This window comes from Lonchura striata, chromosome 29 (assembly GCF_046129695.1).
Source record: "Lonchura striata isolate bLonStr1 chromosome 29, bLonStr1.mat, whole genome shotgun sequence".
In the NCBI taxonomy this organism is placed as follows: domain Eukaryota; kingdom Metazoa; phylum Chordata; class Aves; order Passeriformes; family Estrildidae; genus Lonchura; species Lonchura striata.
This window is the reverse complement of record NC_134631.1, coordinates 4,830,525-4,843,768: the sequence shown is the minus strand read 5'-3', so window position 1 is coordinate 4,843,768 and position 13,244 is coordinate 4,830,525. Positions and strand designations below refer to the sequence as shown.

The window sequence follows — 13,244 nt, the reverse complement described above, 5'->3', positions numbered from 1 at the left end:
GGTTCTGGAGGTCCCACTGTATTCCTAAAGCTTCCATAAGCCCCTGGAGGATCTTTCCTGGAGAATGAGTTCTGCTTGTCTGAGTCTGTTTCTTCCACAATCCCTTTTATATTAATTACTTCTTTTACAGATACCTTAATAAGTGATCCAGTGGTTGCTGAGCAATCAGAATTGCTTTTGCCCCCCTGTTAGGTGAGATGGGGTCACCAGAAGATATTGAAGCCTTCCTGCTCAGGGCATTTCAGTGCCAGGCTCTTACAAGCACACACAGCTGTGCCAGTTGAGCTGACCATGGGGGTAACCTGCGCTTTGTCTGATTCCCTTTCCTCAATAACAGCGTGTCTTGGAACTCTTTTCCCTTCTGCTGCCCTTGAAGAGCCATCCACAAAGACATTTTCTGCCTCAGGCCAGGCCATGTCTCCTGAGTCTCCCCCAGGCTGGGTCTGGAGCTGTGTCACTTGAATGCAGTGCTGGGTTTCTTCCCAGCCCCTCTGTGGGCTGTTCAAACAGGAGGCTGGGTTAAACCCTTCCCCTGTGCTCAGTTCTGAATCCTTCTGTGCCACTGAACAAGTTTCACACTGTAATAACCGAGCACTGCTCATCCATTGCGAGGCTCTTTTGGTTATCAAAGCTTGAACTTGATGGCAGACTGGAACAGTTGGAGATCCTGTTGTCATCAGGTTTTGGGCCTTGGTTCCCATTGAAGCTGTGGCTGCACAATTCTGCAGACAATGAGGCCACTTTGGCCACTGGGTGAAACATTTTGGCCCAAGGATTCCTTTGGCATGGCCCTGTTGAACATTCACCTGCAATTCCAATTTCTTTTCTGAGTCTGGAAGAGCCAGAGCTGAGGCATCAATATTTTTGGTTGTTCATTTTCTCAAGTTTTGCTCACTTTCTCCTGTCCATACCACAGCATGAAAGCTGTCTGGGGTTAAAAAGTCCTACAATGTTCTGGCTGGAACATAGAATCCTCAATCCAGGTTGTGTATTTGTGTTTTAATTCTCAGAATTGTTGCAGCTCGTTTTGGTCTTTTCCTTATTTTAGTTTACTTCTTTACATCTGAAATTGCCTAGACTATCTCTGGGTCAATCCTTCAGTCAAATTATGTCCCATATATTTAACCTTTCTCTTCACCATTTGTAATTTTTTTTCAAATACTCAAAATACAACTTTTAGCCAGAAAATTCAGCCATTTCAGAGGGGCTTTGTCTACCACTTGTTCTTGTCCTCCTCATTGGAGCCATCCGATTCCCTGACTGGCAGGATAGGAGTGCTGTAGGGAGACATCCCTGGCTCCAAGAGCCCTGCCTTTAGCAGGGACTCCATACCAGGCTGTGAGCCCTTCCTTCCCTCCCCTGGAACAGGGTGTTGCTTTTAGACACCACTTGTCCTGGTTGCTTCCAAGTAATTTGGAGAGGCTCCACATCAAATTTTCCATCTTTCCATGGGGCTGCCCACACCTCTGGGTTCCCTTCAGCATAGGCCTTCCCAGACATTTGACACAAAGGTACAGCAGCAATAGCCTCTGTATCACCTTTTACAATATTACAATACCACCATCAAATTCCTTCCTAGTTAATAACAATCAGAGTAGGAAGAAAAAGAAATTAGTTTATTTCAAACCTCTTCTCTTCACCTCCGAATAGTGGTTGAACAAATGACACCAGCTCAACTTTCCCATTTATTCCCTTAATAATTAAACATACCTTTACAATTTTCCCCCCTTAGGTGTAAGATTCAGAGTGGATGGAGAGGCCCCTGTGTCCATCAGGAGAGGCCTCCTCTGGATGCAGACCCAGCCTGAATGTTCTCCAGGGCTCCAGTGTGGTGGGTCCCCGGTGGGATGGGAGCTCAGAGAGCCCTGCCAATCCATGTCCATGCAGGGGTGGACTTGCTCCTGCTGAGGGTGCTGCTGTCTGTGCTTGCAGTGTCCTTGTGGGCTGCAGCTGGAGCCCTGACTCCTTCCCAGGGGCTGTTTGGGTGGGCTCTGCCCTGGCCAGGAGGGCAATGCCTCTGCCAGGTGCTTGTGGCCGACCCCGTCATGCCCTGGGTGCTGGGGCCCCCTTGGGCCCTGGGGTTGATCCCTCAGGGGCTGTGGGAACTCTGCCATGGCCTTTGCCTTCAGCTTGGCCTTTTGCTCATCCCTTCTTGCCTTCAGCTGCTGTGCCTTTGTGCCCAAGTGCTGCAGGGCTTCTTGTGCCACTCCTGCAGCCCCGGTCACTGCCTGTGGGTGCTCATCCTCTGAGAGCTGCTGAGCTTTCTGCAAAACCTTTCCTTTCTGCAGGGACCCAAAGCAAATCCTGAACAGCAAATCCTGATCCTTCCATGTGCACTCTGCATTTCCCAGCTGTTCCTTTGTTTTCCCCGTTGTGCTCAGGGTCCCTGCCCAGCCCGTGTGGCAGAGCCGGTGCCTGTCCTGCCGCAGTGTCCAAAGGCGGCCCCCCCGGCGGGCAGGGCCGGCAGCTCCCCGGGGCCGGGCAGCGGCCGGGGCGTCCCGCAGCCTCCTGGGGGCCGGGGGCCACTGCCGGCCCTGCCCGGGGCTGGTGGGGTCAGGCAGCGCCCGGCGCTGAGCCCCGGCTGCCCCACAGCCCCGGCCCGGCCCCGCAGCTCCCCACAGGCCCCAGCCCGTGCTCCCGGTGCCGCACCTCTGCGCCCGGTGCTGCCGCTGCCACCGCAGAGAAACCCCTGGCATCCTGACCTCCTGCTTTTCCTGTCTGGGCAACTGGGAATTCAAAATATTAGCTGGCAAATTGTGAAGTTAAGACTCTGTGGAAAAACATCCCAATCCAGAGTATTTTTCTCTTCCTCCTTTTTTCCCTCATCCTTTTTCTTACCACACAGATTCCTCCTGCTGCTTCTTGCCTGAACCATATTGCTGCACACTCCCCTTCACCTGATTCCTTCCCAGGACACGAACACCATCCATCCCCTGTTGTCTAAATGCCTTCTCCACTTTCCTTGTTGCCTCCCTGGGTGTCCATGTCCTTAATTACCTCTGGGGGAATGTGCAAACTACCTCAACATTCTCCCAAGGGACCCTTCAGAGACATTTTGGGATCATCACCCCTTTGGCCAGGACCCCTCCCTGGCTTTCCCTTTTCTCCCCTCCATGGGTGCCCTGCTATGTTCACTCCCTGAAGATCACGGGCACTCACTGATGAGATTTTCAGTGCTCTCTCCCTGCTGACTCTTCCCAGACCCCCCTGATGTGTCACTCGTCTGTCTCCTGGTCACTCCCGGGTCCCCAATCATTCCCCGGTGCCGCTGCCAGCCAAGGGAGCCGATCACCCAAAGTGGGTGAGGCACCTTCAGCTGCACTCCCTGCCCGCCGCCCCAGATGGTGGAAGGAATTCGGGATGAGCCCCAGGGTGTGTGGAAAAATTGACATCAGCAGAGAATTCTGTCCATAGAGCAGACAGAAGAGTCCTGTAAATGGAATTTCATTCCTAAAAATGGGAGAGGCCATGGGACATTCCCCATGGGATATCTCCAATTGTTGGAGGACACAGTCTCTTTTTCATCTGAACTTTCTTGGCCACATCTCCCTCTGCTCTCCCCACTGGCTGAAGCACTTGACAGGTACAGACTTCCCAATCCACCTACTACATACCCACCTTGATATGTTCCCTGCTGTTATATAGCAAACGATATTCATGGCTCTGTTAAGTCTTTGTTGTTCTTCTGGAAGTTCATGAATAGGGAAGGACCTTGGCTGAGCAGCAGTTTGTGTCATCAATTGATAACATTTTCTGAAACTGATGGTGTCTCCTGTAATTTCCTTTTTTACAGCTCCCTGGCCCTATCTCCGAGCCGATTCAGAGCATCTGTTTGTAAAGACCCTTTCCTGTTGTTCCTTCCATGGGGTCCCCCGTTTGTGGGACATCCCCCCTGGAGCAGGGTGTCCCCTCTGCTGCAGCCCCAGGCTCGGGCAGAGCTCAGCCAATCAGAGCCCGCGGCGCTGATGACTCACCAGTTGCCAGGCAGACTCGCAGCTCCCCGCGTTCCCCACCTGGACCCCACCTGCGCCCCCCCTCGGCCCCATGGCCGCGCGAGGGGAATTTGGGGAGGTGGGAGTGGGGCAGCGCCAAGGCCGGGCCCCCCCGCGCTGTCCTGGCGGGAGCGGCTGCAGTGGGGACCGAGTGCGGGCGGGAGCGGCCGAGAGCCCAGCGCTGCCCCAGCCCGACCTGCCCCAGCTCCATCCCTGCCCCTGCGCTGGGATGCTGTGGGTGTGGGGGGAAGAGGGAGCCGGCAGTGGGTGCTGGGCCTGGGGGCAGGAGGAGAAGGGAAGGAGAAGCAGGCTTGAGGAACAGAATGGTCAAACGATGGATGTGGCAGGAGAAGATGGGATTGTGGAGGAGAAGGAAGCATTGTAGGAGGAAGAGGAGTGTGAGGAAGAGCAGAGACACAAGAGGAGGAGCAGAAAGAGGAAGCAGCAGAAGGTTCCACCCCTCCCTGTGTCTGCAGCCTCCCCCCAGCCCCAGGAGCGCTGCTCCCTCCACATGCAGCAGGTGACTGTGGAGATGGATCCACGATCTTCACGGGGTGAATCTTGGTGTTTCTGAGCTTGCTTGGGCTAAATGTTGGTGCTTTGGTTTTATGTGGCAGCTGAATATTTATATCCTGGAGGAGGTTTTTCCTGAGTTGTGATGTTTAGGGAGTTTTTGATTTGTGTCTTGGAAGTTTGCGATATTTTTGGGCTGAATCTTGGTGTTTTGGAGGTTCTTACAGACACAAGATTCCAAATGACTTCCTGAGATTAACTTGGGCAAGGTGGAACCTCCAGTCCAAGGTGCTCTCCTCTTGTTTTTTCCCCAAACCAGGATTTGTCATACCCAGGGTGTGCCTGGATGGAGGAGGAAAAGCCCCAGAGATGCTGCAGGAGGAGGAGCTGCAAACCCAGCCCAGGGAGCTGCGGGGAGGAAAGAGCCCCCCTGAGCCAGGAAGGTGGGCGGAGATCCAGGCGGAGCTCGGAGCTGGTGGAGAAGCCTCATGGCAGGGAGAAGCCCCACAAGTGCTTGGAATGTGGGAAGGGTTTCAGGTGGAGCTCCAGCCTCATCCGGCACCAGAGGATCCACACTGGGGAGAGGCCCTACGAGTGTCCCCAGTGTGGGAAGAGGTTTCAGACCAGCTCCAATCTCCTTCTACATGAGCGGATTCACACAGAGGAGAGGCCCTACCACTGCCCTGACTGCGGGAAGGGCTTCAAGCACAACTCCCACCTCATCAGGCACCGGCGCATCCACACCGGGGAGAGGCCGTACGAGTGTGGGAAGTGTGGGAAGGGCTTCATAGACAGGTCTGGCCTGATCTGGCACCAGGTGATCCACACTGGGGAACGGCCCTATGAGTGCTTGGAATGTGGGAAGAGCTTTGGGTGGAGCTCAGGCCTGAGAAGGCACCAGCGCATCCACACTGGGGAGAGGCCCTACGAGTGTCCCCAGTGTGGGAAGAGGTTTCAGACCAGCTCCAATCTCCTTCTACATGAGCGAATTCACACAGAGGAGAGGCCCTACCGCTGCCCTGACTGCGGGAAGGGCTTCAAGCACAACTCCACCCTCATCATGCACCAGCGCATCCACACTGGGGAGAGGCCCTACATGTGCCCCACTTGTGGGAAGAGGTTTCAGAGTAGCTCAAATCTCCTCCTGCATGAGCGGATTCACACGGAGGAGAGGCGTTTCCTCTGCCCCAACTGTGGCAAGGGCTTCAAGAAGAAGTGCAACCTTGTCAGGCACCGGCACATCCACACTGGGGAGAGGCCATACTTGTGTCCCCAGTGTGGGAAGAGCTTCACCCGGAGCACTCACTTGACCAAACACCAACAGAGACACTGATAAGGGGAGCCCTGAAAGTTCCCCAGCTGCAGGAAGAGCTTTGTGCACTGCTCCAGCTTCATCCCCCATTGGAGGACCCTGTTGGGAAGAGCCTTGGTGATCCATGTTCCCTGTGATCTGTGCTGGGAAGACACCTGACCCTTTTCCCGCCCCTGCCAATGGCCTGATATGGGATTGAAGGGCATGAGGGTCTGGCCATGGCCCTGTCACTACATTCACTCCCACCTCAGGTCATTGCCAGGGGCAGGAAAGGGACTCTCTCTCTCTCTTTCCCTGAGGAGAAGGGTGTCCTTTCCATGCAGGAGGTAACATGTGGCCAGGAAGATACAATTGATGGTGATGTAGTTTTCCCTGTAACTAGTTTTTCTTATCCCTTCTGTTGTCAATATTTTTTCTGTTTCTGTTTGTTCCTTATCTCGTTGCTGTTCCCAGTAAATTGTTCTTATTCCAGCCTGGAATCTTTGCATTTTGTGCTTTCCATGGTAAGTGGGAGGGCAACAAATGGCAGGGCGGTTTTAGCGGGAGCAGGAAATTGAGAAATGCCATTCCTGAACCCCGGCCTGTGGAAACTGAGCATCCCAGCTGGTGCCAGCCCTGGTGGCCATGGCAGCAGCCTTGGGAGGGGTCCCTGGCTGGGGCTGAGGGAACCTCTTCACTCTGGTGCCCAGGGACAGGAGTGGAGGGAGCGGCTGCAGCTGAGTTGGGGCAGGCTTAGGTTGGATCTCAGGAAAAGGTTTTTGCCCAGAGGCTGCTGGGGCACTGCCCAGGCTCCCCAGGGAAGGGTCCCAGCTCCAGGGCTCTCTGAGCTCCAGCAGCATTTGGACAGCGCTGCCAGGCCCCGGCTGGCAGTGTTGGGGTGTCCTGTGCAGGGCCAGCAGTTGGACTCGAGGATCCTGATGGGTCCCTCCCAGCTCAGCCAATTCTGTGGTTCTGGGATCCATGAGCCTGGGGATGGGAGTGCCAATGGTTGCCATGGCAACGGGCTCCAGGCCTGAGCTGGTGTCCATGGCAACCACCCCTGGCATGGGGTCTCCATGGAGCTGCCCAGGGACTGACCATAGCAACAGGGGCTGGGGATGGTTGCCATGGAAACTGACCATAGCAACAGGGGCTGGGGATGGTTGCCATGGAAACTGACCATAGCAACAGGGTTTCCTGGTGATGGTTGCCTCCTTAGAATGAGATTTGTCACAGGCCCTCAGAGGTGTTCCATGGGGACTTTCCAAGAGTCTCCAGGCTGTTCAAGAGCTGGAATGTCACACACAAAGACAGGGGCTCCATGGAGCCATCCCAACCACTTCTGGGGATGGCAAAGAGCCGTGTGGTCAGAGGCAGTCACAGCCATTCCATGGTGACATCCCAGGGCACCTTGGGCTGCAGAGGCACTGATCTGTCACAGGCACTCACAGGGGCTCCACGGTGACATCCCAGGCATCCTCAGGCTGCCAAAGAGCCGGGATGTCACACACACTCCTGCCATGGGCAGAGTGGGAGCTTCAGGCAAAAGCTTGATTTCTTTATTGGAGAAACTCCTGCTGAGTCATGAGATGGAGACACCCAGCAGCCACCATGGGTTCTAAAAGCCCTGCAGAGCCTCCAGACTTCTAAAATTCCTTTTAAGAGAGGAGACTGGGAGTGACTGGATCCAATCCTGGCCCCAGAATTTGTCAAAGGTTTATGTATAAACGATTGGACAGGTAGAATTGAACAATCTGTCAATGCAATTTGTCCCACAGGATTAATGATGGAATGCCAGATATATTTACATAAATACAATCTGATAATGACTGGACAGTAAGCTCTTAACCAGAGTTATTTACTCCACAGTCCAGAATCTATAACACCTATAGGATATTCTGCTCTAGGAAGCAATTTTGAAGTCAGCAGGGCCTTGCTGGAGTGGTTTGAGCCCATTGCAGGCAGAGCCTCCTGCTCCAGCAGGAACTGCCTTTCCTGTGCCAGGAGCAGGGCAGGTCCCGCTGCAGGAACAGCCCCAGGCCAGCCCCAGCACAGGGAAGGCCTCGGGCACAAGGGCAGATTGCCGTGCTGGGAGCTGTGCCAGGGACAGCCCGAGGCACCAAAGGCACCTTGGCAGCAGCAGCTGCTTGCAGGGCATGGCCAGAAGCCTCCCTTGGCACCCGGCCTGGTGGCCAGCGCTGCAGAGCTGCTGCCTCAGGGCTCATTTCTGGCTGGGCTCTGAAAAGCCACTTCTGCTCCAGGAGCCTGACTGGGAAGCCATTGGCCCAGCACCCTGGGGACAAGATATTAACAACAAAACTCTTCATTCCAGCAGAGACAAGGCAGGGGCAGAGGAAAGGGGAGAGCCAGGCCCAGGGGACAGGGCTGCCATGGTGATGGCTGTGAGGTCACTGCCCCTGCAGCAGCCTGGCTGCCCTCAGCAGACATTCTGGCCAGAATTGTTGTGAGGGCACCCAGCACATCTGGGAACCCACAAACAGGAATTCCATCCTTGGGGAGGGGAGGGGATTTCACTGGGTCAGGTTGCACACACTCCCTGATATTTGAGCATTCCTGGGATGGGGAATCCACTTCTCTGGAAAAACTGTTGCTGTTTCTTGCCACTCTCATCACTGTAAAATATTTCCTCCCTCTAACAAATTTAAATCCACCCTCATTCAGTTTAAACATCTTGATCCTTGTTCTGTCACTGCTAGACTTGGGACAAAATAACTTTGATAATTATTTTTCCATTTTCACAGATCTTGGGGAGGACCCAAATATCTCCCAAGATGGGGTTTGAAGGCTTCATCACATAACCAGCAGGTAGAGGCTGCAGGCTCTGGGCTCAGTTGTGTGCAGACTGAGGACAGAACAGGAGTAGCCTGGGAAGGATTGAAGGGTGGTTCCACAGATGCTGGAGTTTCATTTCATTGTATAAAACAGCCAGAGAAAGAAATAATGGCACCAAAGGTGTAGAGTGCCCCTGCCCAATGAGGTGGGGATTCTACCCAGACACAGCATCCGGTGAGAGCGTGACTTAAAGAAGATTCCACCCCTCCACGCTGTGGGGTGTGCCCCTGAAAGCCTGGGAAAAGACACTCCACCCTATCTGATCAAATAAGGAATGGCCCCAGAATGTTCTTTTTCTGTACCGTTATTGGTTTCAATTGTGCTGCAATGTCCCCACTGTATTTTTTTCCAATGATTGTCCTCCTCGATCCACCCCTTTGCAGTCTCCTGCTCCTCTTAATATTGGACCTTGATCCAAACTCCACCCCTACCCTGTAATATAAAAGTGTTGACCCTACCACCTTGTTTCTTGTGTTGGACCCTGGGAAAATGAAAAATCCTTGGTTTTCTAAACCAACACCTGTCCTGTTGCCTTCCTTACGCTGTTGGTTATTGGTGTCTGCCTGATGTCTGAGACTCTGGGTCCTGGGGCAGTTGTTGTGCCCTTTGCTGTGGCGGAACATAACAGTGCTTTCCTCCATATGGAAAAGAACCGTCCTTACCTATGCAGAAATGGCTGAAATTTGGCTTCCACCTCCCAAATTCCCTACATCCAAGGGTTGCTTTCAGACAAAAGCTACCAGGAAAGAGAGGTCTGGCTGCCCTTGGCCCCTGGTGGCTGCCTTTCATCTGCTCCTCAAACACTGCTGTTCCGTCTTTTCCTTCCTATGGAAAGAACCATCCTACTTCAACTGTCCATGTCTGAAATTGGGATTCCACCTCTAAAATTCCCTATATCCAAGGGCTGCTCCCAGCCAAAATCTGCCAGTACCATCAAGTTTGGCTGGCCTTGGCCTCTGGTGGCTGCCCCTGCCACACTGGGGCTCGGTTCTTTCCTTCCCATGGAGATCACTGTGACACTGTGGGCACCTCATGGAACCAAGGGGATCATTGTGGCACCACTGGAGCCCATGGAACCAAGGGGCCATGGTGACATCGTGGGGCTTCATGGACCCAGAGACCATTGTGACTCTGTGGGGCCTGATGGAACCATGGAGACCATTCTGACCCTTCAGGGCCTGGTGTCACCAAGGGGGCATTGTGACACCTCAGGGCCTCCTGGAAGCAAGGGACCATTGGGACACTGTGAGGCCCCATGGAACTGAGGGAACATGGACCAGGTCTGGCTGGCTTGGCCTGCCAGGGGCCACCTGACAGGTCTGGCTGATCTTGGGATGTCATGGGCTGCTTCTCATCAGCTCCTGGAGCAATGGGGCTCTGTGTTCTTCTTTGTATGGAGAACGCTCTGTCTATTCAGATGCCCATTGCCAAAACTGGTATTCTCCCTAAGAATTTTCCTATATCTAAGGGTATCTCCCAGGAAAAACCTGCCACTCTATCTGGCCTCTAATGGTCACCCCTGATCTGCCCGTGAAACACTCACTGGGGCTCTCTTCTTTCCTTCCTATGGAATAGAACCGGCCTTCATGTCTAGGGACCATGGCCCAAATTAGAATTTGACCTCCCAAATTCCGTATATCCAAGGATTTCTCCCAGACAAAAGCAGCCAGGACAGACAGGTCCGGCTGGCCCTATGCCCTGGTAATTTTCTTAGACTCTGAGCTGAATGTTTTCATTTGAAAACACCTTGGAGAGGGCCCAGAGATCTCCCAAGGAGGGGTTCTGAGACCTTGGGCACATGACCACTACATATGGACAAAGGAGCTCTGTGCTCTGTGCTGCTGTGGTGGTTTTGCAACACAGAAGTGATGTCCTGAGAGAAGCTGCTAGCAGTTTCCTGTGTGTCTGACAAAAACCAATCAGTAATTAGCTTTGAGAGCTGACAGACTGTTAAAGCACTAAAGAAGCTGCAGACGCCTCTGTGCAGACACAAGTTACAGACGAGAAAGCCTGGCTGGGTCTCTCTCCCTTCTGGCCCCACAGAGGTGCCGAGGCCGGCCCAGCCCCGTCTCGGCCGTGGGGCCGGGCGGCTCCTGCCGTGGGGCCGGGCCCCTTCCCAGGGAGCCGCCAGGCGCCATCGGCTGCCGGGCAGGGCAGGGGAGGCCGCGGGGCCGAGGCCGGGCCGTGGCTGTGGGTGCTGACATCTGGCCCTGCCGAGCCCTGCCCCGCCGCCAGCCCGGGCCCGGCCAGGATCCGCCGGGCCCCAGGAGCAGCCCCGGGCCGGGCCGGCTCGGCCAAGGCTCTGCCGCCCTTGGGCTTCGCCCGCAGCCGGCGGGCAGGGCAGGAGAAGCCATCGGCCCCGGCCGTGCTGCTGCTGGGCTCTGGCCTGGCTGCTGAGATCCTGGCCCTGCCCCAGCGCGGCCCAGCCTGACACAGCCCCAGCGCAGCCGCTGCAGAAACCTCCATGGCAAAACAGCTCCGGCCGCAAGCACCGAGCCCGGCCGGGCTCACGGAACCATCTGCAGCCCCGGGAGATACTGACTCTGCCAGTGCTGCCATCCTTCCTCCCGTGAGAGAAAAGGACACAGGGCAGGCACACAGAGGAGCAGCATGGACACACCGAGGGCAGGGAAGGGGAAGTTGAGTCCCAGATGGGAGGGATGAGGAGATGCCTTGATCTTGGGGCTGGAATCCTCTGCTAAAGCTGTGGAGAAGGATGTCACTGATGCATCAGACTATCTTTTTCACTATAATGCATTGAAATTATGGGGAGATGACTTGTTTCAGCAAAGGCCTCCATGCTAAAGTGAGCAAATGTTGAAGTAGCTGTGATCCAATGAGAGGTTTGAACAGAGAAAGGGAGAACAGTGATGAGACCCTGTGCCCTCAGGGAGAGAAGAAGACCTCTGTTCCCAGAGATGAAGATGATTTCAGAAACATATGAAGAGAACCTTTGCTCTTAAACAGCTCATTTTGAAACTAATACCCCATAACTTGGCCTGGCCCATAAACACAGCTGTGGGAAAAAGTGGGAAAAGATGGGAGGGAGTTCATGATTGCAGATTTCTCCAGGCCACTGCTATTTGTGAAAATGAAAACTCATGAGATAACTGTTTTCTTGTGGAGAAGTCTCCATAAAATTAACAAGAGGAACTTCACTCCCTAAGTGAAGTGAAAAAAGACTATTTTAGAGGTGGTAAACTGACTGAAAATTTTAGGTTTTGTCTCTTTACATTGTCAGGTTTTATGGAGAGAGGAATTGTTCTGAAAGTTTTGTTCTGATTCTTATTACTCTTTCTTTAGTTATTGTTAATACAATTTTATTTATACCCTTTTAAAATTTTGAAACCACTTTCCCTTTCTTCTAATCCTATCTCACAGCAGGAAATTAGTAAGTATATTCTAGTGAGTGCACTGGTAATTAGCCAGCACTGAGCCCACCACACTAATTGATGCATTGGCCGAGACATCTCAAAACGGTGAACCAAAACCACTACAGAAACTTCCTGATGAACTGCACCAGAGCAGAGAGAAAACAAGGCAGAGCCATGGTTTGTAAGGAATTGCTTGACCCTAATGAGCCCCGTGGTGCATTTGGAGCTGAGCCCTGGAACCTCAGGGCCTGAGAGGAGATTGCACAAACCTTTCCCGAAGTCAAAGTCAGAGGAAAACCCCAAAGTGGTTGGAGTCTAAAGCATTAATGGGAACTGCAAAGGTCCATCTATACCACAGGCTCTTCATGGAGTCCTTGGAGGAGAGAACTGGAGGCCAGGATGGCACAAAAACCTCTCAGAGACTGAAAATGGCGCAAAGAACTCTCAATGTGGAAAGGAAAATCCAAAGTACCTTACAAAAGTTAAGAATCTAAAAGTATTCATGAGCTCCACTGAGTGTCAGTATAAAGTTCTAAAGGGACTCATTAAAGCAGATAATTGGGGCCATGATTGCACAAACCTCTCACAGAGTCTGTAGCAAAAGGGAAACACCAAGTACCTTAAAAGAACTGAAGTACCATGAAGCATTAATGGGCCCCACTGAGTGCTGTTACTGACAAAGCCTCTCCAGGGAATAATTACAGCAGAATATTGGAGGCCATGATTGCAGAAACCTCTCAGAGACTCCAAGGCAAAAGCCAAACCCAAAGTCCTTTGAAAAACCTGCAGTCCCTGGGAGCATGAAAGAGCCCCAGGGCCATTCCTGACCAAGGCTCCCCAGGGACTCCTTCCAGCAGATCCTTGAGGCCACTGGGATGTGGGCTAGGGGGGGATGCTGAGGGCAGGACCAGGGGCTGACAGTGCCCAGCCTGGCTGGGGCTGTGCCAGGAGGCCCCAGGGCCTCAGCACAAGGTGTCTCCTCACAGCCCTTGGTGGCACAGACCCTGCTGTGCCCCAGGGCACCAAGACTTGGCTTCTCTTTGTCCCCACCTGGCATCAGTGCCTCCACTTCTCTGCTCGGCCTGGGGCCTGGGGACACTTTCTCAGTTGTGTCTCTCAGTGGGACCCATTAAAAGTCCAAGAAACTTTGGAGTTGGATTCTGACTTGGAGTTCTGAAGAGGTTTCTGCAGCTCCCTCTCAGGGCCTGATGTTCAGGGCCT

General features: G+C 53.6%; 1 protein-coding gene across 1 annotated transcript in view; it reads left to right on the top strand.

Moving 5' to 3' along the window:
* The window catches only part of LOC144247624 (uncharacterized), a 1,666,419-nt gene that overhangs the window by 1,123,814 nt on the left and 529,361 nt on the right, over positions 1-13,244 (top strand). The window contains exon 12 of the mRNA XM_077788932.1: positions 4,991-5,822. Within this exon, the coding sequence (XP_077645058.1) occupies positions 4,991-5,822 (832 nt within the window). The remainder of the gene's footprint in view (positions 1-4,990; positions 5,823-13,244) is intronic.